Source organism: Cylas formicarius, unplaced genomic scaffold, assembly GCF_029955315.1.
Source record: "Cylas formicarius isolate icCylForm1 unplaced genomic scaffold, icCylForm1.1 PGA_scaffold_8__14_contigs__length_24414737, whole genome shotgun sequence".
Taxonomy (NCBI): Eukaryota; Metazoa; Arthropoda; class Insecta; order Coleoptera; family Brentidae; genus Cylas; species Cylas formicarius.
Window position 1 is genome coordinate 9,015,553 of NW_026844361.1, and position 22,993 is coordinate 9,038,545.

The 22,993-nt window shown below is 34.6% G+C and overlaps 1 protein-coding gene across 2 annotated transcripts; it reads right to left on the minus strand.

The window, feature by feature from the left end:
* Positions 1–322: 322 nt before the first annotated feature.
* Positions 323–6,180, minus strand: LOC132706744 (uncharacterized). 2 transcript variants are annotated; one of them, XM_060678246.1, is made up of 3 exons: positions 6,012–6,180; positions 3,009–3,249; positions 323–2,697 (listed from the first exon to the last, which is right to left on the minus strand). In XM_060678246.1, exons 2-3 carry the CDS (start codon positions 3,046–3,048, stop codon positions 746–748), a joined length of 1,992 nt encoding a protein of 663 aa, XP_060534229.1. In that variant the 5' UTR covers positions 3,049–3,249; positions 6,012–6,180; the 3' UTR covers positions 323–745. The 2 variants fall into 2 exon arrangements, with proteins under 2 accessions (XP_060534229.1, XP_060534228.1); XM_060678245.1 differs by having other exon boundaries at positions 323–3,249.
* Positions 6,181–22,993: the final 16,813 nt, after the last annotated feature.

A 22,993-nucleotide genomic window follows, 5' to 3' on the forward strand; every position in this document is an offset into this window, starting at 1 on the left:
GCCTCGAGTGGTGAGGAAATTTATTGATCACCACGTGTATGACCTGATGCGTTCAACGGCACTTTTTGAACCACACGATGAGAGCGCCTAAGGGCGCTGCGCGGGTATAGATAGCCAGTTAAGTTCAAGAATTTAATACCGCGAGGAAAGGAAGAAGAATAACTTCTTGGTGCTGTACTCGCGGCCAATCGATAAGCTATAGGTTATATATATATATATATATATATATATATATATATATATATATATATATATATATATATATATATATATATATATATATATATATAACAAATTTTAGTTAATTGGGGTATCGGTCCTGATGAGGGCTCAAATAAAAGGCTTTTGTGCTACACCAAGCTTTCGAAAATGTTTATTTTCTTCTTCAGGGGCTACAATATGAAAGCGGCTCTTAGTTATTTAATACTAAAGTCTTCTAGTTAAAGTACTTACTGCTACAGTGCCATTATAGGCCAACACCAAACTCATCCGGATAACAGAAAGAATCAAATACGACCGTTAATTATTATAACCGAGGGCAGCCATCTAGACGAAATTGTTATTACATTTTATTTAAACGAATTTTACTTCAAACGCAAAACGCAAATGATGGAAAGGTTTTATTAGTATGACTACCGCCAGCCGTCCAGTTTTTTTCCTTTCTTTTTTTCTCCTTTTGTTACCTCCTTTTTGCTTACAAGGCACCTAATGTATAGAGGCTTGGGACTATTTTTCTAAATTATAATTACATTGTGACGACACTATTATCAGCAAACGCCATTCGATTGACGGTTGGTTGTAAAGTTAAGACATTAGAGTAGATCACACTGAGGCCATCAATGTCAGATCTTTTATTGACCGATTTCGGTTCCAAGAAGATCTCCACCATTTCCAAAGTTGCTCTTTTGTTGTAGTTGCTCTCTCTATGGAGAATTTTCGCTCCAACAAAGTTAACATCGTGATCCATTTGGTTAGAGTGTGTTGCTAATGAACAGGTGTTCTTATTGAGTCTGCAATCACTCTTGTGTGACGTAATTCTATCTTTAAGTACTCGCGATGTCTGTCCTATGTATACCTGATCACACTGATTACAGGGGATGCTATAAATTACTTCTGAATTCTTTTGTACCTCATCCTTATCTTTTAGTTTGCTAAAGACACTCCCCAATGTTTTTGTTTGTTTATATGCTATCTTAATATTTGTTTGTGCTCTCAGAATTTTTGTGAGTGTGGTCGTTAATTCTTTAATGTATGGCAATGAAAAATAAAAACATCTCTGATCGTCCATTTCTGGGCTATCTGAGTGGACGCCCGTGTTCCGCGGGTTTGGAGCTCTTAGTGGGGTCGTGCTATATAACAATTTTTTAGTTAACCTACTTGGGTATGAGTTGTTAATCAGCATGTCGTAAAGCTTATTAAGATTTTTTTGTCTTAGTGATGGGTGAGAAATCCTCTCGATTCGTGTCTTTAATGCTATGACCAAATTTATTTTTGTTTTCGTTGTATGGTAAGAGTGGAAATTCATATATCTCCCCGAACTGGTCGGTTTTATGTACCAATCTAATATAATTTTGTTATCGTTGTTACGGATCACTTTAGTGTCCAGAAATGGTACGCTTTTATCAATTTCCTCCTCTACTGTAAATTGTATGTGTGCATCATAGCTGTTAAACACTGTGAGAGTTTCCCTCACGCAACTTTCAGGTATGGAAGTAATTATATCATCCACATATTTTTTCAGAAATGGTAACTGAAACGACAGCTTATCTACGCACACCTCAAGTAGGTCATCCATAACGTATTGAGCTAATATTGGAGAAATGATGGCACCCATCGGTGTACCTAATTTTTGTTTGTAAAATTCATTGTTAAATCTAAAATACGTTGTATCAAAGACAAACTGAAGTATCTTTAAGAAACTAATTTGTGACAAATCAGTGTGGTTTCTAATTCTGTTCCAATGTTTTTTTATACTTTTTTCTACCAAATTATATGGAATATTACTAAATAAAGAGACGACATCCAAGCTCACAAGAACATAGTTATTAGGTAATTGTTTGTCATTGATAAATGAAGAAAACTCAAATGAATCACCTGTGAAATAATCATTATTCTTATTATATGCTTTGGTTAAAACCTGAGTCAACAATGAAGCCAGTTTACTGTTCGGAGCATTAATTGATGAAATTATCGGTCTTAAGGACAATTGGGGTTTATGTATTTTGGGTAAGCCATAAAATTTAGGACAAGTTTGATTATATATATTTAAAGTTTTGGCTACCTCATTTGTTAATTGTTTTTGATCTTTTAATGACTTGACAAGTTTGTTAGCTTTTTGTTGGTAAGTAGATGTAGGATCACATCTGAGACGCTCGTAATAGGTCCGATCCATCAGAATTTCGTTTGATTTTTGAATGTATGTATCTTTAGACATAATAACTGTCACATTCCCTTTATCGGCCCTAGAAACGACCAACTCAGCGTGATCCTTAAAAAATTTTTTTGTCTTTTTTAACAAAATGTCTATATAGCTACGCTTTGCCGGTTGTTTTAAAAAATTAGTCAATACATTAGTAAACTTAGCTCTTACAGTATTTTTTGCGTTCTCTGGTACAACTTTAATTATAGTTTCTACATCAGCAATTAAACGTTTGACTGAGATTTCATTGCAACTTGGTGGCACGGAAAATTTCGAACCTAAAGAGAGAAACCTCAAGACATCATCCGGGACCTCAACCTCTGAAATATTCTTAACCCAATTATCTTGTGTTTTGATTGTTAAGTGATGCTGTTGCGACTTCAAGTTTTGAAATTTGTTTATGTTCTTTTTTTTGATGGTTTTGAATTTTTTATCACATGACCCTTGTTGTCTTTTACCAAATTCGTCAACAACATCACCCGGAATCAATGTCAAAACTTTCTCTCTTACTTGTTTCAGTGATTTTTCTATACGATTGATAGTTGAAATAGTGAGTGATATTTCTAAATTAATTAATTTGTTATTCAACCTGGTATTGAAATCCCGAATGCGGTCCCCCATATGTCCATCGGTCAAATCCAAAAGCATGCCCAAGTTTCTGGTCCCGTCTGTAATGTGTCTTGGTATGATCCCTGTCTGTCTGCATTTGAGTAAGAATATCTTCCTGTTTCCAAACGATGATAGTTTGCTGCCGAGCCTGACCCATTGTTTGAGCAGTGAAACTGCTTCGTTTCCATATCGAGCTTTTATTGATTGGAAAAACCCCATTCCTGTAAAATACACAAAACGGTAGTCGTGACCGGCTAGTTGAACAACAAAATTTAGTTAATTGGGGTATCGGTCCTGATGAGGGCTCAAATAAAAGGCTTTTGTGCTACACCAAGCTTTCGAAAATGTTTATTTTCTTCTTCAGGGGCTACAATATGAAAGCGGCTCTTAGTTATTTAATACTAAAGTCTTCTAGTTAAAGTACTTACTGCTACAGTGCCATTATAGGCCAACACCAAACTCATCCGGATAACAGAAAGAATCAAATAAGACCGTTAATTATTATAACCGAGGGCAGCCATCTAGACGAAATTGTTATTACATTTTATTTAAACGAATTTTACTTCAAACGCAAAACGCAAATGATGGAAAGGTTTTATTAGTATGACTACCGCCAGCCGTCCAGTTTTTTTCCTTTCTTTTTTTCTCCTTTTGTTACCTCCTTTTTGCTTACAAGGCACCTAATGTATAGAGGCTTGGGACTATTTGTCTAAATTATAATTACATTGTGACGACACTATTATCAGCAAACGCCATTCGATTGACGGTTGGTTGTAAAGTTAAGACATTAGAGTAGATCACACTGAGGCCATCAATGTCAGATCTTTTATTGACCGATTTCGGTTCCAAGAAGATCTCCACCATTTCCAAAGTTGCTCTTTTGTTGTAGTTGCTCTCTCTATGGAGAATTTTCGCTCCAACAAAGTTAACATCGTGATCCATTTGGTTAGAGTGTGTTGCTAATGAACAGGTGTTCTTATTGAGTCTGCAATCACTCTTGTGTGACGTAATTCTATCTTTAAGTACTCGCGATGTCTGTCCTATGTATACCTGATCACACTGATTACAGGGGATGCTATAAATTACTTCTGAATTCTTTTGTACCTCATCCTTATCTTTTAGTTTGCTAAAGACACTCCCCAATGTTTTTGTTTGTTTATATGCTATCTTAATATTTGTTTGTGCTCTCAGAATTTTTGTGAGTGTGGTCGTTAATTCTTTAATGTATGGCAATGAAAAATAAAAACATCTCTGATCGTCCATTTCTGGGCTATCTGAGTGGACGCCCGTGTTCCGCGGGTTTGGAGCTCTTAGTGGGGTCGTGCTATATAACAATTTTTTAGTTAACCTACTTGGGTATGAGTTGTTAATCAGCATGTCGTAAAGCTTATTAAGATTTTTTTGTCTTAGTGATGGGTGAGAAATCCTCTCGATCCGTGTCTTTAATGCTATGACCAAATTTATTTTTGTTTTCGTTGTATGGTAAGAGTGGAAATTCATATATCTCCCCGAACTGGTCGGTTTTATGTACCAATCTAATATAATTTTGTTATCGTTGTTACGGATCACTTTAGTGTCCAGAAATGGTACGCTTTTATCAATTTCCTCCTCTACTGTAAATTGTATGTGTGCATCATAGCTGTTAAACACTGTGAGAGTTTCCCTCACGCAACTTTCAGGTATGGAAGTAATTATATCATCCACATATTTTTTCAGAAATGGTAACTGAAACGACAGCTTATCTACGCACACCTCAAGTAGGTCATCCATAACGTATTGAGCTAATATTGGAGAAATGATGGCACCCATCGGTGTACCTAATTTTTGTTTGTAAAATTCATTGTTAAATCTAAAATACGTTGTATCAAAGACAAACTGAAGTATCTTTAGGAAACTAATTTGTGACAAATCAGTGTGGTTTCTAATTCTGTTCCAATGTTTTTTTATACTTTTTTCTACCAAATTATATGGAATATTACTAAATAAAGAGACGACATCCAAGCTCACAAGAACATAGTTATTAGGTAATTGTTTGTCATTGATAAATGAAGAAAACTCAAATGAATCACCTGTGAAATAATCATTATTCTTATTATATGCTTTGGTTAAAACCTGAGTCAACAATGAAGCCCGTTTACTGTTCGGAGCATTAATTGATGAAATTATCGGTCTTAAGGACAATTGGGGTTTATGTATTTTGGGTAAGCCATAAAATTTAGGACAAGTTTGATTATATATATTTAAAGTTTTGGCTACCTCATTTGTTAATTGTTTTTGATCTTTTAATGACTTGACAAGTTTGTTAGCTTTTTGTTGGTAAGTAGATGTAGGATCACATCTGAGACGCTCGTAATAGGTCCGATCCATCAGAATTTCGTTTGATTTTTGAATGTATGTATCTTTAGACATAATAACTGTCACATTCCCTTTATCGGCCCTAGAAACGACCAACTCAGCGTGATCCTTAAAAAATTTTTTTGTCTTTTTTAACAAAATGTCTATATAGCTACGCTTTGCCGGTTGTTTTAAAAAATTAGTCAATACATTAGTAAACTTAGCTCTTACAGTATTTTTTGCGTTCTCTGGTACAACTTTAATTATAGTTTCTACATCAGCAATTAAACGTTTGACTGAGATTTCATTGCAACTTGGTGGCACGGAAAATTTCGAACCTAAAGAGAGAAACCTCAAGACATCATCCGGGACCTCAACCTCTGAAATATTCTTAACCCAATTATCTTGTGTTTTGATTGTTAAGTGATGCTGTTGCGACTTCAAGTTTTGAAATTTGTTTATGTTCTTTTTTTTGATGGTTTTGAATTTTTTATCACATGACCCTTGTTGTCTTTTACCAAATTCGTCAACAACATCACCCGGAATCAATGTCAAAACTTTCTCTCTTACTTGTTTCAGTGATTTTTCTATACGATTGATAGTTGAAATAGTGAGTTATATTTCTAAATTAATTAATTTGTTATTCAACCTGGTATTGAAATCCCGAATGCGGTCCCCCATATGTCCATCGGTCAAATCCAAAAGCATGCCCAAGTTTCTGGTCCCGTCTGTAATGTGTCTTGGTATGATCCCTGTCTGTCTGCATTTGAGTAAGAATATCTTCCTGTTTCCAAACGATGATAGTTTGCTGCCGAGCCTGGCCCATTGTTTGAGCAGTGAAACTGCTTCGTTTCCATATCGAGCTTTTATTGATTGGAAAAACCCCATTCCTGTAAAATACACAAAACGGTAGTCGTGACCGGCTAGTTGAACAACAAATTTTAGTTAATTGGGGTATCGGTCCTGATGAGGGCTCAAATAAAAGGCTTTTGTGCTACACCAAGCTTTCGAAAATGTTTATTTTCTTCTTCAGGGGCTACAATATGAAAGCGGCTCTTAGTTATTTAATACTAAAGTCTTCTAGTTAAAGTACTTACTGCTACAGTGCCATTATAGGCCAACACCAAACTCATCCGGATAACAGAAAGAATCAAATACGACCGTTAATTATTATAACCGAGGGCAGCCATCTAGACGAAATTGTTATTACATTTTATTTAAACGAATTTTACTTCAAACGCAAAACGCAAATGATGGAAAGGTTTTATTAGTATGACTACCGCCAGCCGTCCAGTTTTTTTCCTTTCTTTTTTTCTCCTTTTGTTACCTCCTTTTTGCTTACAAGGCACCTAATGTATAGAGGCTTGGGACTATTTTTCTAAATTATAATTACATTGTGACGACACTATTATCAGCAAACGCCATTCGATTGACGGTTGGTTGTAAAGTTAAGACATTAGAGTAGATCACACTGAGGCCATCAATGTCAGATCTTTTATTGACCGATTTCGGTTCCAAGAAGATCTCCACCATTTCCAAAGTTGCTCTTTTGTTGTAGTTGCTCTCTCTATGGAGAATTTTCGCTCCAACAAAGTTAACATCGTGATCCATTTGGTTAGAGTGTGTTGCTAATGAACAGGTGTTCTTATTGAGTCTGCAATCACTCTTGTGTGACGTAATTCTATCTTTAAGTACTCGCGATGTCTGTCCTATGTATACCTGATCACACTGATTACAGGGGATGCTATAAATTACTTCTGAATTCTTTTGTACCTCATCCTTATCTTTTAGTTTGCTAAAGACACTCCCCAATGTTTTTGTTTGTTTATATGCTATCTTAATATTTGTTTGTGCTCTCAGAATTTTTGTGAGTGTGGTCGTTAATTCTTTAATGTATGGCAATGAAAAATAAAAACATCTCTGATCGTCCATTTCTGGGCTATCTGAGTGGACGCCCGTGTTCCGCGGGTTTGGAGCTCTTAGTGGGGTCGTGCTATATAACAATTTTTTAGTTAACCTACTTGGGTATGAGTTGTTAATCAGCATGTCGTAAAGCTTATTAAGATTTTTTTGTCTTAGTGATGGGTGAGAAATCCTCTCGATTCGTGTCTTTAATGCTATGACCAAATTTATTTTTGTTTTCGTTGTATGGTAAGAGTGGAAATTCATATATCTCCCCGAACTGGTCGGTTTTATGTACCAATCTAATATAATTTTGTTATCGTTGTTACGGATCACTTTAGTGTCCAGAAATGGTACGCTTTTATCAATTTCCTCCTCTACTGTAAATTGTATGTGTGCATCATAGCTGTTAAACACTGTGAGAGTTTCCCTCACGCAACTTTCAGGTATGGAAGTAATTATATCATCCACATATTTTTTCAGAAATGGTAACTGAAACGACAGCTTATCTACGCACACCTCAAGTAGGTCATCCATAACGTATTGAGCTAATATTGGAGAAATGATGGCACCCATCGGTGTACCTAATTTTTGTTTGTAAAATTCATTGTTAAATCTAAAATACGTTGTATCAAAGACAAACTGAAGTATCTTTAGGAAACTAATTTGTGACAAATCAGTGTGGTTTCTAATTCTGTTCCAATGTTTTTTTATACTTTTTTCTACCAAATTATATGGAATATTACTAAATAAAGAGACGACATCCAAGCTCACAAGAACATAGTTATTAGGTAATTGTTTGTCATTGATAAATGAAGAAAACTCAAATGAATCACCTGTGAAATAATCATTATTCTTATTATATGCTTTGGTTAAAACCTGAGTCAACAATGAAGCCAGTTTACTGTTTGGAGCATTAATTGATGAAATTATCGGTCTTAAGGACAATTGGGGTTTATGTATTTTGGGTAAGCCATAAAATTTAGGACAAGTTTGATTATATATATTTAAAGTTTTGGCTACCTCATTTGTTAATTGTTTTTGATCTTTTAATGACTTGACAAGTTTGTTAGCTTTTTGTTGGTAAGTAGATGTAGGATCACATCTGAGACGCTCGTAATAGGTCCGATCCATCAGAATTTCGTTTGATTTTTGAATGTATGTATCTTTAGACATAATAACTGTCACATTCCCTTTATCGGCCCTAGAAACGACCAACTCAGCGTGATCCTTAAAAAATTTTTTTGTCTTTTTTAACAAAATGTCTATATAGCTACGCTTTGCCGGTTGTTTTAAAAAATTAGTCAATACATTAGTAAACTTAACTCTTACAGTATTTTTTGCGTTCTCTGGTACAACTTTAATTATAGTTTCTACATCAGCAATTAAACGACTACCGTTTTGTGTATTTTACAGGAATGGGGTTTTTCCAATCAATAAAAGCTCGATATGGAAACGAAGCAGTTTCACTGCTCAAACAATGGGCCAGGCTCGGCAGCAAACTATCATCGTTTGGAAACAGGAAGATATTCTTACTCAAATGCAGACAGACAGGGATCATACCAAGACACATTACAGACGGGACCAGAAACTTGGGCATGCTTTTGGATTTGACCGATGGACATATGGGGGACCGCATTCGGGATTTCAATACCAGGTTGAATAACAAATTAATTAATTTAGAAATATCACTCACTATTTCAACTATCAATCGTATAGAAAAATCACTGAAACAAGTAAGAGAGAAAGTTTTGACATTGATTCCGGGTGATGTTGTTGACGAATTTGGTAAAAGACAACAAGGGTCATGTGATAAAAAATTCAAAACCATCAAAAAAAAGAACATAAACAAATTTCAAAACTTGAAGTCGCAACAGCATCACTTAACAATCAAAACACAAGATAATTGGGTTAAGAATATTTCAGAGGTTGAGGTCCCGGATGATGTCTTGAGGTTTCTCTCTTTAGGTTCGAAATTTTCCGTGCCACCAAGTTGCAATGAAATCTCAGTCAAACGTTTAATTGCTGATGTAGAAACTATAATTAAAGTTGTACCAGAGAACGCAAAAAATACTGTAAGAGCTAAGTTTACTAATGTATTGAGTAATTTTTTAAAACAACCGGCAAAGCGTAGCTATATAGACATTTTGTTAAAAAAGACAAAAAAATTTTTTAAGGATCACGCTGAGTTGGTCGTTTCTAGGGCCAATAAAGGGAATGTGACAGTTATTATGTCTAAAGATACATACATTCAAAAATCAAACGAAATTCTGATGGATCGGACCTATTACGAGCGTCTCAGATGTGATCCTACATCTACTTACCAACAAAAAGCTAACAAACTTGTCAAGTCATTAAAAGATCAAAAACAATTAACAAATGAGGTAGCCAAAACTTTAAATATATATAATCAAACTTGTCCTAAATTTTATGGCTTACCCAAAATACATAAACCCCAATTGTCCTTAAGACCGATAATTTCATCAATTAATGCTCCGAACAGTAAACTGGCTTCATTGTTGACTCAGGTTTTAACCAAAGCATATAATAAGAATAATGATTATTTCACAGGTGATTCATTTGAGTTTTCTTCATTTATCAATGACAAACAATTACCTAATAACTATGTTCTTGTGAGCTTGGATGTCGTCTCTTTATTTAGTAATATTCCATATAATTTGGTAGAAAAAAGTATAAAAAAACATTGGAACAGAATTAGAAACCACACTGATTTGTCACAAATTAGTTTCCTAAAGATACTTCAGTTTGTCTTTGATACAACGTATTTTAGATTTAACAATGAATTTTACAAACAAAAATTAGGTACACCGATGGGTGCCATCATTTCTCCAATATTAGCTCAATACGTTATGGATGACCTACTTGAGGTGTGCGTAGATAAGCTGTCGTTTCAGTTACCATTTCTGAAAAAATATGTGGATGATATAATTACTTCCATACCTGAAAGTTGCGTGAGGGAAACTCTCACAGTGTTTAACAGCTATGATGCACACATACAATTTACAGTAGAGGAGGAAATTGATAAAAGCGTACCATTTCTGGACACTAAAGTGATCCGTAACAACGATAACAAAATTATATTAGATTGGTACATAAAACCGACCAGTTCGGGGAGATATATGAATTTCCACTCTTACCATACAACGAAAACAAAAATAAATTTGGTCATAGCATTAAAGACACGAATCGAGAGGATTTCTCACCCATCACTAAGACAAAAAAATCTTAATAAGCTTTACGACATGCTGATTAACAACTCATACCCAAGTAGGTTAACTAAAAAATTGTTATATAGCACGACCCCACTAAGAGCTCCAAACCCGCGGAACACGGGCGTCCACTCAGATAGCCCAGAAATGGACGATCAAAGATGTTTTTATTTTTCATTGCCATACATTAAAGAATTAACGACCACACTCACAAAAATTCTGAGAGCACAAACAAATATTAAGATAGCATATAAACAAACAAAAACATTGGGGAGTGCCTTTAGCAAACTAAAAGATAAGGATGAGGTACAAAAGAATTCAGAAGTAATTTATAGCATCCCCTGTAATCAGTGTGATCAGGTATACATAGGACAGACATCGCGAGTACTTAAAGATAGAATTACGTCACACAAGAGTGATTGCAGACTCAATAAGAACACCTGTTCATTAGCAACACACTCTAACCAAATGGATCACGATGTTAACTTTGTTGGAGCGAAAATTCTCCATAGAGAGAGCAACTACAACAAAAGAGCAACTTTGGAAATGGTGGAGATCTTCTTGGAACCGAAATCGGTCAATAAAAGATCTGACATTGATGGCCTCAGTGTGATCTACTCTAATGTCTTAACTTTACAACCAACCGTCAATCGAATGGCGTTTGCTGATAATAGTGTCGTCACAATGTAATTATAATTTAGAAAAATAGTCCCAAGCCTCTATACATTAGGTGCCTTGTAAGCAAAAAGGAGGTAACAAAAGGAGAAAAAAAGAAAGGAAAAAAACTGGACGGCTGGCGGTAGTCATACTAATAAAACCTTTCCATCATTTGCGTTTTGCGCTGGAAGTAAAATTCGTTTAAATAAAATGTAATAACAATTTCGTCTAGATGGCTGCCCTCGGTTATAATAATTAACGGTCGTATTTGATTCTTTCTGTTATCCGGATGAGTTTGGTGTTGGCCTATAATGGCACTGTAGCAGTAAGTACTTTAACTAGAAGACTTTAGTATTAAATAACTAAGAGCCGCTTTCATATTGTAGCCCCTGAAGAAGAAAATAAACATTTTCGAAAGCTTGGTGTAGCACAAAAGCCTTTTATTTGAGCCCTCATCAGGACCGATACCCCAATTAACTAAAATTTGTTGTTCAACTAGCCGGTCACGACTACCGTTTTGTATATATATATATATATATATATATATATATATATATATATATATATATATATATATATATATATATATATATATATATATATATATATATATATATATATATATATATATATATATATATATATATATATATATATATATATATATAAATTCATAAGAAGTCGAAAAATAATAAAATGAAAACTAAACAATGTCCGACAGATTTATAAATTATGTAAAACTTCATATTTTGTGAATCTTCACGTACTACTGAATAATCTGTATTTATCGGTTTTGAAGGATCTGTATGAGCTCCAATATTCGACCAAAAATACGAAAATAGCTCCACAAAATGTTACACTGTTGCATTATGAAATGTTAAGTTTACAATGAAATAAAAAACATATATTTGAATACGTTACCCATAAGTAGGTACCTACTTACCTTTTTAATCGAATTTTGGCTTGTCTTTGTGACTTTACTAGATTGAATCATGCACTCACATTTAGGGGAAATGGTTGATGTATTAGGGTACTCTAGTAAATACATTAAGTACATTTCTATAAATACACCTGTACAATTAATCTAAATTAAACTGATATTAATTTGGAGCAAACTATTACAGATATAGGCGCGCCTTTGAAAACCACAAGTAGACTTCCTGCTCCTGTGTAAAATGAGAAAATATGGGATAGTTCAGAATACAACTGCCATTAGATATATGGGGTGTCTCAGGACACTGTATTGAGCCAACTTTATTGTAACGATATTGTAAAATTGTAATGTAAAAAAAATAGAAATTGTCCATTAAACTTCAGGGGGTTCGATATTAATATAACTAATAGAGTCATAGAAAGGGTAGATAAATTGAAATATCTGGGTTACTATCGATGAAAAATTGTATGAATATCTATAACAAAATTGCACAAAACAGTGAACATTTTAGAACGTATTTCAAAAGATCTGAGTAGTTTTGCTCAGCTAACAATTTATAAATCATCATAAATCAATCACTTGTAGGTTCAGAATTTCTCCTGGACTGAGTGTTGAATGTGTCCTGCTGACGTTTCGTTAAAACATGCTGCTGACTTCTTCACAGCACTATTAAATACCTAGATTTAAAAAGGAATGTTTCTCAGTTGGTTTTTTTATTAATATTTGCTATTTTCATTATTGTGTATCTGCCAGCTTTGCAAATTTTGTCTAGTAAAATACATTGGGGTTAAATTAAATGTTCACTTATATACGAGATGTGTTTAAAGAGTAAAGTGACTTTAAAGTTTTACTAAAAATTATTTATTTATTAATCAAAATTAATGGTGTCCCTTCAAAGTAATCCTCCCAGATTTAATTCAACGTTTTTTTCAATCCTCGAAACACTTCTGGTAATCACCTTCTGGTAGAGCCTTGAGTTCTTCCAGCAATTTTTTATTTACCTCCTCGATCGTTCCAACAGGAAAATGTCGTATTCGATGAATATGGTGAAAAAATTAGGCACAAGCAACGATGAGTGAGCAGGTGCATTATCGTGATGCAAAATCTATGAATTTTTTTCCCACAATTCCGAACGTTTTCTTCGCATTGCTTCTCGCAGAGGGCGCATAACTTCAAGGTAACACTCTTTATTAACCGTACGACTTTGTGGTAAGAACTGTTGATTGTCTACACCACGACAATCAAAGAAAAGACTAAGCAAAACCTTAACATTTGATCGAACTTGACGTGCTTTTTTGGGTCTTGGCGAATCTGGGTTCTTACATTGGAACGACTGGCCTTTCATGCCCAAAACTTGCAAAAAATTGCATGACACGAGACAATAGAGATGCCGGCGTATTCAGCCACTTCTCAAATAGTGATTCGACGATTTTTCAACACCATTTGTTTCACTTGTTCGAAGCTTTCATCAGTTATGGACCTGCTGGGGCGTCCAGAGCGACGTTCACCAATCATAGACGCCTTTTCGGCCATCTTAAAACAGCTTGTGCCGTTGTCGACATTTCAAGCGTTTTGCAGCACTGTATTCCAATTTTTACAAAAAAAAATTATGCAAATTCTTTGTTCCATCTTTTTTGACAGCAGAAAATCGCCGAGCACAAAAAACACGTCTAATACTTCTGTCTCACAAAAAAAGTAAGCGTGAAAATTGACTGAAACGGCGAAAATATGTTAGGGACATATGAGCCACCATAACAAAACCAATATCGAAAATCGAGTGTACGTAGCCCGCCCAATTGCAAAAGCCACCTAACTTTTTGAATACGCCTCGTATAACAAATAAACGATATTTGATTATTTCATGATATAGCGCGTATAAACTCTTGACATTAGAGGAATTCAATAATTTACCAATTGGTCATTTCTCTTCTTTTCAATCAACCCGAAAGAACTTTTTTCATTAGTCGGGGTTACGGGCAGGAGTAATATTTCCAATCACCTCCCGGATTTATATCATTAACTTTGCTCTCCCGCAACTCGAATTATCGACCTCCAGGTCGGGTTTTGAAAAAAAAAACGCCCGTCCCGTATTCCGCGTCCGCTCTACCCTCTCAGACATCTCCAGATTTACGCTGCAACTTTAAACAAATAATTATTATTGAATTTACACAGTCCGGAACAGTATTAAACTTCGAATGAGACTCATCGGTATTCCGGTGAGGTTGCGGTGGCAATGCCGTCTTGGTTTATATATAATTTAAGCCAAACTCCGGCCGGCTTCGAGACCAGACACCCAAGCGACGATAAACGGGGTTGAACCGTCGGATTTCTTGAAGAAGACGTGTTGCCGGAACGAAACTTGCTCCAATTTAGTAAAACCAACCAATTCGCGGATTTTGAGTGGCCACTCTCCGGTCATTTGGAATAGATAGTAACACATCCTTGGATGGATATTTCCGTTTGCGCAAAATTTTGAGAAATTTCAATTTTTCGAGCCTAACGTATATACTCTATTTCAGAAAGGCGTGCAAAGGGACTAAAGACTGACCTGAAAAATACTTTAGCAGTGTTCGTTATTTCGCATTGCTTTCATTGCAAAATTTCTCGAGTGCCACCATCCGGGTAATGGTGTGCCAAAGGTGGCCCGGTGGAAAAAGGAAATAATTATATATTGACAGAATAAAATTAAAATTAAAAATTTAATTTAAATTTAAAATCTACGTCATCTGAGAAACTGTTTCTACTTGACGTTATAATTTTTATAACGGATCAACAATCCGATCTATCAAGTAGTCAAGATCCCACATTTTTGTTTCTTCATCAATGCCGTGCAATCTCTCTGGCATCACTGCCTGAATGGCTTGATCAAACATTAGCTTAAGGTTTTTCATTTAAAATGTCGTATTGTATATTACTATATAATATATATTACTGACTGCTTGCTACTACCGAAGATATTTTATCATTTCACCAAAATAACTTTCAAAAACATCCGAAATCATATCCTTGTAATATTTCGTATGGGATAAAGTTTAGCAAACCTTAGTTATTAGTATATTCCCTTTTCGTGAACTCACTTTACTATCCGCCTAACTAACTAACTAAGCAAAACCAGTTAACTTACGCCTATAAGCAATACTGAAACTGAGCGACGGACATTTCCATTTTATTACTCTACACTTCATATTTTGCCCTATAGGACCATTACTTACAACTAAACAAAACAATAATTTTATAAAACATTAAAGACAACACTTTTAGTTTTATAAATTTTAATACAATAGACGATAATTTTTAGCCTTTTTTCGTGTCATATGGATAAATTTTATGCAAAAATGTTTTTACTACGCATATAATAACTTGCATAAGGACAGTCGATAATCCCAATAATAGATATGGGGATGTTTGTTAGAAGTGCCGAATAAAATACAATATTAATATTACTTATATTAATTTATAAATTCTCTAAAACTAATGTCTGACGACATATTTAGGACTAATATAAATTACAAATTGAAATATGATTTTTTAAACAAATTGTTGACTTGTTTTATAATAGTTTTTTATTTTCTTGATTATATTTTCCGATGTTTGCAGTCTTTAAAACACCATTGGCACTTTTCATAATCAAATATTTGGAGACGAAACTTGCATACATAATTACTAGACAGGCAATGAAAAAATGAGGAAAAATTTTATCTGCCAAATTTCCTTGCTTCTACGTGTCTACATGGCTACAGAGCCTTCTTTTGTATAATAAAAGCCCTTATTGCAACTTCGCTGTACCATAAAACAGAGAAGTAGCACTGTTTGTGTCTTAATGAAGCTATAATGATGGTGATTTAAAGAAACAAAAACTATACGCACAAGATTTGGCTCAAATAATTTTGTGTATAACGTGTTGCGGGTCTAACAACGACGCTTTGCCTCACTGTCGAACTGAAGTACTTCAAAATACCATGGCTAAAATCTACTGAAAACACCCGATCCATAACTCATGCATCGAAAATGCCCGAATAATGACGCTGATGTTTTAACTTAACTGTAACTTAAAGTGACACTTTCTGCTCTTTCGAACTGTGCAGTACTAGGGATTTTGGGGTAGAAAGTAGAAAAAACAAAGAATTCCGTTTAGTTAGTATATTTTCAAGTATTGATTGACGTATCATCCGTTTGTTTATTGAACTCCGACTGGAATCGTGCAGACGTTTTGCGAAGATCTCACGTGGCATCTTCAATGCTCGCGCTCCGAAAACACTTCGAGTGTTCGGATCAAACAAAAATGATTATAATAAACTGTTACCACAGTGTTAAAAAACTCAATTAAGCTATAAAATGCATGACGCACTAAATTATCTTCTACCATTTCATTGAAATACATGAGAATTAGTAGCCACAATGAACAATGCGTGACTAGGAATTTTTATTATTAAAATTATGTCTTAAAAGTTTACATAGGTTAGAATTTTGAAAATGAAGAGTCTTAAGGCCATAATATGCTCAGGTCACGAAACCACTGACTACAAGAAAAACAACAAGGTTTAGAAAACAGTATCCTATTGATTCGTAAGGTCGAGATGAATACACCAACATACAATACTATAGTTAAAACATGAATGCACATAATATAACCGCATATGGTCTGTCTAATTTTTTTTACTGTTGCCTATCCATTTGGTTTTCTTTTTATATAAGCGTTGACACATTTGTTGGTTATGGTCTGTTCCCGCTTAAAAATTAGCTGTAAATTATCCTTATCTGTTTCTAGTACCGCGAATATCAGGACTAATTAATTTATTAAGTAGCATATTAATCACGAAAATCGTTTTTGAAAAAAATATTGCTTAAAGCCGGCTACACACGATCCGGCAGGCCTGTCAGTTCGATCTGAACAGTCCGCCTGAAAACTAGTCGCCTGAACGTATATATGTTCAGGCGAACGGAGAAAATTCAAAACTATCTTCGTTCATCGTTCCGGCCTGGCATACCAAAAGGCAAGCCTGAAGGTGTGTATGGCCCGGTCGCCTGTCGGGTCGTCAGACCATCAGTTTAGGTACTTCTGTTTATACAGAGCTACTGCTTAAAACAAAGTAAAAATTTGAGGAGTAGTTTTCGAAAGGGAGCAAAAAAAATGAAGGATCCAATGAATGGATCAAGGGCCGTTGAAGTTTACCATCCCAAAACTTTGGTATTATGATTTATTGAAGTTTGTGGAATGCCAAGAAGTATCTCGAAACACTCGAAACAATATGTCGGACGACGAATTTATAAATATATTTATAAATAAGTACCTACTTGTAGGTTATTTATATATTTTTGCGGTGACCCAAATTGGATGCTCTCTTGTGGTAACACTTTTTATTTGAAGAGATTGGAAAAAATGTGGCACAGTGCCTGACGATCAAATTTCATGAGAAAGTCAGTGGCGCAAAGAAAATTTTGCAATTTGTAATCGTTTGGTTGCCAGGGGACGTTCTTCAAATTTAGTGTTCCGATAAGAGAGCGACCAGTTTGGAGCACCCAATGCAATACTATTATTAGTAGGTAAGTTTTTATTGGATGAATCTATCTTGCCAAGAAACTTTACCTTCATTCGTAAAATGAAATAAAGGCCTCCCTTCTTTAGCTGCATTCGCCGTATTTCCAAATGGTCTTCGTTGCAAGCTAGACATATTAGAACCTTGTAAATTCAATCCAAAATTCCGTGCCATCATAGTCAGAGCATTCTGGAGGAGTATATGTTCTTGACCACTTAGCTATCAAAAAGTTATGTAACGGATTCAATATTTCGCGGTTCCAAATTAATCCAAGTGTGAAATATCCAAAAGTCTGGAAGCAAATATTCAGAATACATTTTCCACAATATATCTTGCCCGTGGTAAACGGTAGTTGCAAAGTTTTTTCTCCCTAGAAGTCAAGGCTGCCTGTCGAAAAGGTTTCATTAGGTCTACCCTCAATGGAAATGCATCATCTTCTATAAATACGTATGTTAGGCTTCTGTAGGTATTCTACATGGTTTCTCCAGGAATTTTTAGGAGATTATTTTGTGGTTTTTCAAAAAATGTGGTACTTTGTAATACACCACCATCAGCCATTTGTTCAGAAATCGTACATTAAAATACGATAGTTTACATTAACTAAAACTAATAGCACAATGCTATGAAAACCTTTATAATTATAATGGTACGATCCGCTTCCAGATCGGAGGACGATGCCCACATGATTGCCGTCAATGGCCCCAAAGCAATGGGGAAAGTTGCAGAGTTCTTCAAAGCTCTGAGAAATATTTCTCCAATCTTGTTCAAGTCGTGAAAATTGAGAAAAAAAAGAGAATATTATACATTATACATGATAAAAAATATGCATTAAAAATGTCTGGCGACATATGACAAATGAAATAAATTGTGTTTTTTTTTCATTTTTTTCCGGCTTTCAATTTAAAAAATACGATTAAGTAATACAGTAATAGATATTTCCACACAAAACAAAAAAACTTACAAAACTATTCAAACAAATCTTTTGTTACAGGATGAATCACAGGCCGAAACTTTAAACACAGGTGCACACAGCCCTCAAAGTGAACCTGAAACCCAAGACTCTAGTGATAAAACTTCGAATGTGGCGTCAGGTTCGCAGTTTCGTCATAGACCGACACCAAACTCTCAAAAACCAGATGACCAAACAAATTTAAGAAAAGAAGTACTACCGACCATCAATAATCACTTTCAACGGCCACGCTCAGCGGATGAAGCTGAGGGTGGAACATTAACACCACATCATAAGCTGACTTATCAGCCACCTTTGTCTAACTGTCCAGTACCTATTCTAGTCGGCCAAGCTTTCAATTCTCCGCATCACCAGCACCACCGCAGCAGGTGCTACCACTGAACTCCCCTTCATCTAATGAATATTATTCTAATCATTCATGTAGTTCCAATCCTAGCCGTCTAAGTTCTCAATTATCTGTAATATCATCACCATCGCAGCAGTTGCTTCTCCAGAACTCCGAAGCTTCAATTGAACACCACTCACAGAATAACATGTTTTTTCCCCAGACAGAAAGTGTTCAAGAAATGGAACCGTCGGCATCACTTCGCCAGTAGCAGATTACTAGTTCTCTTTTATCTTCATTCACTTATGCTGATAATAACTGATTATGTATTTTTTATGGAAGAAATATAATGTTCATGTTTAATATTCAAAAAAATATTTTCTTACATTCATAAAATCCTTGCGTAGAACTTCCAACATTGCTTCACAAGTTGCAGAAATAATGTAACTCGGCGCTTGAGGTGATATAATAGTGGAAAACTCGAGGTCCTCATAGGTTCTTCTAGTAGCTAGATACCTCAAAATTTCCATAAATATTTCGCATTACAATGTCTTTTCTTTCTATCAAAGGTGGGACCAATGATAAAAGTTGCAGATACGTATCTTCATCCATACGTAGATAACTGTGCCAATCCTTGGGAGGTAACTTCAGGTCTTTCACACAATACCGTACTTTTTTTTTGGATTTCCTTTTACCTAAAGCAACTACTAAGTCGAAAAGTCCTAACGCGTCGTCGTCAGTAGAGGCTATGATGATTATTGAAGCTAATGTTTCATATTCTTTTGAACGTGTTTAGGGTGGCCAGTCCATCAGATGACTGTTCAGTTCGAACTGACAGGCTGCCGGATCGTGTGTAGCCGGCTTAAGAAATCTGATAGCAGGCGGAGGCAAAATTTGAATTACCGTGAACATTGGGTTCTGTTCGAGTAATTTTAATGAAATTATAGTGATGGTGATTTAAAGAAATAAAATCTACGCACACAAGACCTTGCTAAAATAATTTCGTGTATAACCTATTGCAGACCTAACAACGACTCTTTCCCTGTCCTATTTGATAAGAGTCTTCGCCGTATGAAAACTTTAATTTGTAATTCGGAATAACATTTTCGCGTTGAAACTTTTATATAACGTGGCATATAAAATGGCGTGCGTAATTAAAGCGCCGGCAAACAATAAACGACGTTTCGGTTTTATGAACCCGCGAGCCGCAAAACTTCGTATATGGCGCGGACCTCGGCCCCGAGATCGGTTATTATTTTTAATTAACGCCGCGGCTTTTGAATAACCCGTCGCGCGACGCCATTGTTAACTTTTAAATGGATTAGCTACTTCCGCAAGTCCGGTAATTAATTAAGGGCCGACGGTGATGGGACGTCGCGCCGTCCGCGAACGCGTCGAAAAATTGTTGTCGACACGAAATGACGACGTTTATCGGACTGACAATCGACCATTAGCTTATCTACATCTGTTGATACGACGAATCCAAAACAAATCAACTTTAGATTCGTCCGAATCAATAAACGTAAGCTAAACAGAGATCGAGATGGTTTTCCATTTATTTTTGTATTGTCGTATATATATTTGGGGCTGCTTCTACTAGTTTTGGCGTTAAATTAATATGAAAACCGTAAAATGTTCGGAAGACTAAAGAAAATATCCAACCGATTCGTAAAGAAATAAAAATATCTTAGATAATATATATGTTCTAATTGTAACATTCAATCAGGATTTAAGGAAAAATATTGGTTGATCTAAAGGTAACCATTACCTTGGTCTGGAATCTGAATCTTGACTATATGGGACATGCTCTCGAAAACATAACCTCAAACATTTCTTACGTCTTCGTTAAAAAACTATGTGCAAATATAACTTAGGCCCGATATAGTCTTTCTGTTTAGTAGTTGTAAAGTTCTATATATTTTTGAGCCTCAAATTTCAAATCTATAATGACCTTAATGCTCTTATTTAATATACTCAGGAATGACGTAGGTTGAGGTAAGTAAGTAGAAACCATTACCAAAGTTTACAGACTGGTACATTTGTGTAATAAATATATGTATGTTTTTGAAGAAAATAAAAATAAATCTTATATAAAGAAATATGTATGCATTCCAACTGAAATTAACCACTGCAAGCATCGGTTGCCAGTCAGAATGTTCAAATCAAATAGGTATTTACATTTAGATAGCTACAGTTGTTCATTTGTATCTACGGCTCAGTTCATTCACTTCCAAGATTGATATTGACAATGTCAAAATTATCGGTTAAAGGTTGGCAAAAAACCCGAAAAATTAATAACGTACTTGCGAAATGAAATGGGCTTTCTTTTAGGGACACCTGTTATGTCAATTACGATTTTAAGTGATACTTATTTGAGAAAAAAAATATGAAAACAATGTAAAACCAATATAATTATAAAAACAATAATTATGAAACAACATTTTTCCTTTGTATTTCCGCTATTTAACTAATTATTGAAATAAAAATTATCGAATATTTAAATTTATTATTATAAGACTTAATGTAATTAGCTCTACTACAAATCTTAATAAGTGCTGCTGCTGCTTTGAAAAAGATGCTATAAAGCCGAATGAAAAATTAAACCATTAAAAAATAAAAATTCTCGAAATGTTTTGACAATAGACATTTACCATTCTTAACACTAAATTCCAATTTTCAAATCAATAGTGTTCCTATACTAAACATGGAAAAAATACGAATTTAATGAAGTACATATTTGAAACGCTTTGTGGAATTTATTTTATAAGAATAGAATGTTGTTATTGTCAAACCTTTGGAGATGTGTATCCTCGTATATTTGTTTAAAAATTTTCGTTTTGAACCACGTAAAAATAAAAATTTATTAAGTGCGTCATATTATTTATTTATAAATATATCAATACTCTCTTGGAAACCCCCATATATATACATATGCTACAGGCGGAAAAAACATAATCCCATCCCATCAAATACACATCGAGGGCCCGACAGACAGTGCGGCAACTTATATTTTAATTCTGTAAACTTTGCTATTACGATACTATTACAATCTTGTAAAATGAAATGGTCTTAAGTTCCCCTGATAATCTGTTATCTGTTTAAAAATTTTCATTCTAAAGCATGTAAAAATATAAATAGCTTTATTAAGTGCGTCATAATATTTATTTATAAATATATCATACTTTTGGAAACCCCCCTGTATATACATATGCTAGACGCGGAACAAACATAATCCCATTCCATCAAAGACACATCGAAGGTCCAACAGAGAGTGCGCCAACTTATATTTTAATTCTGTAAACTTTGCTATTACGATACTATTAATAGACTTATCTTGTAAAATGAAATGGTCTTAAGTTCCCGTGTGATTTGTTTAAAAATGTTTAATTTAAACCATGTAAAAATAAAAATAGCTTAATTAAGTGCCTCATGTTATTTATTTATAAATATATCATACTTTTGGAAACCCCCTTGTATCTACATATGCTACACGCGGAACAAACATAATCCCATCCCATCAAAGACATATCAAAAGTGCGACAGACTGTAAACTTTGCTATTACGATACTATGAATATACTTATCTTCTAAAATGAAATGGTCTTAGTTCCCCTGATAATCTGCTATTTGTTTAAAAATTTTCATTTTAAACCATGTAAAAATAAAAATGGCTGTATTAAGTGCGTCATATTATTTATTTATAAACATATACTTTTGGAAACCCCCATGTATATACATATACTACACGCCCATCCCATCAAAGACATATCAAAGGCCCGACAGAGAGTGCGGCGACTTATATTTTAATTCTGTAAACTTTGCTATTGCGATACTATTAATAGACTTATCTTGTAAAATGCAATGTTCTTAAGTTCCCCTGATAACCTGTTATCGAACTTTGGTCCTTTTTTATTCTACGCTTTTTATTAAGGTATACAATCCGGTTCAGTGTTCAGATGTGCGACAATTAAAACAATTTTGTTGTATTTTGCACTGATTATATAAACTGAAACAGTTTTAGAGAGCGCTCCGAGGAAGTCAGCAGTATGTTTGGCATAACGTTAGCGAAACAAAGTC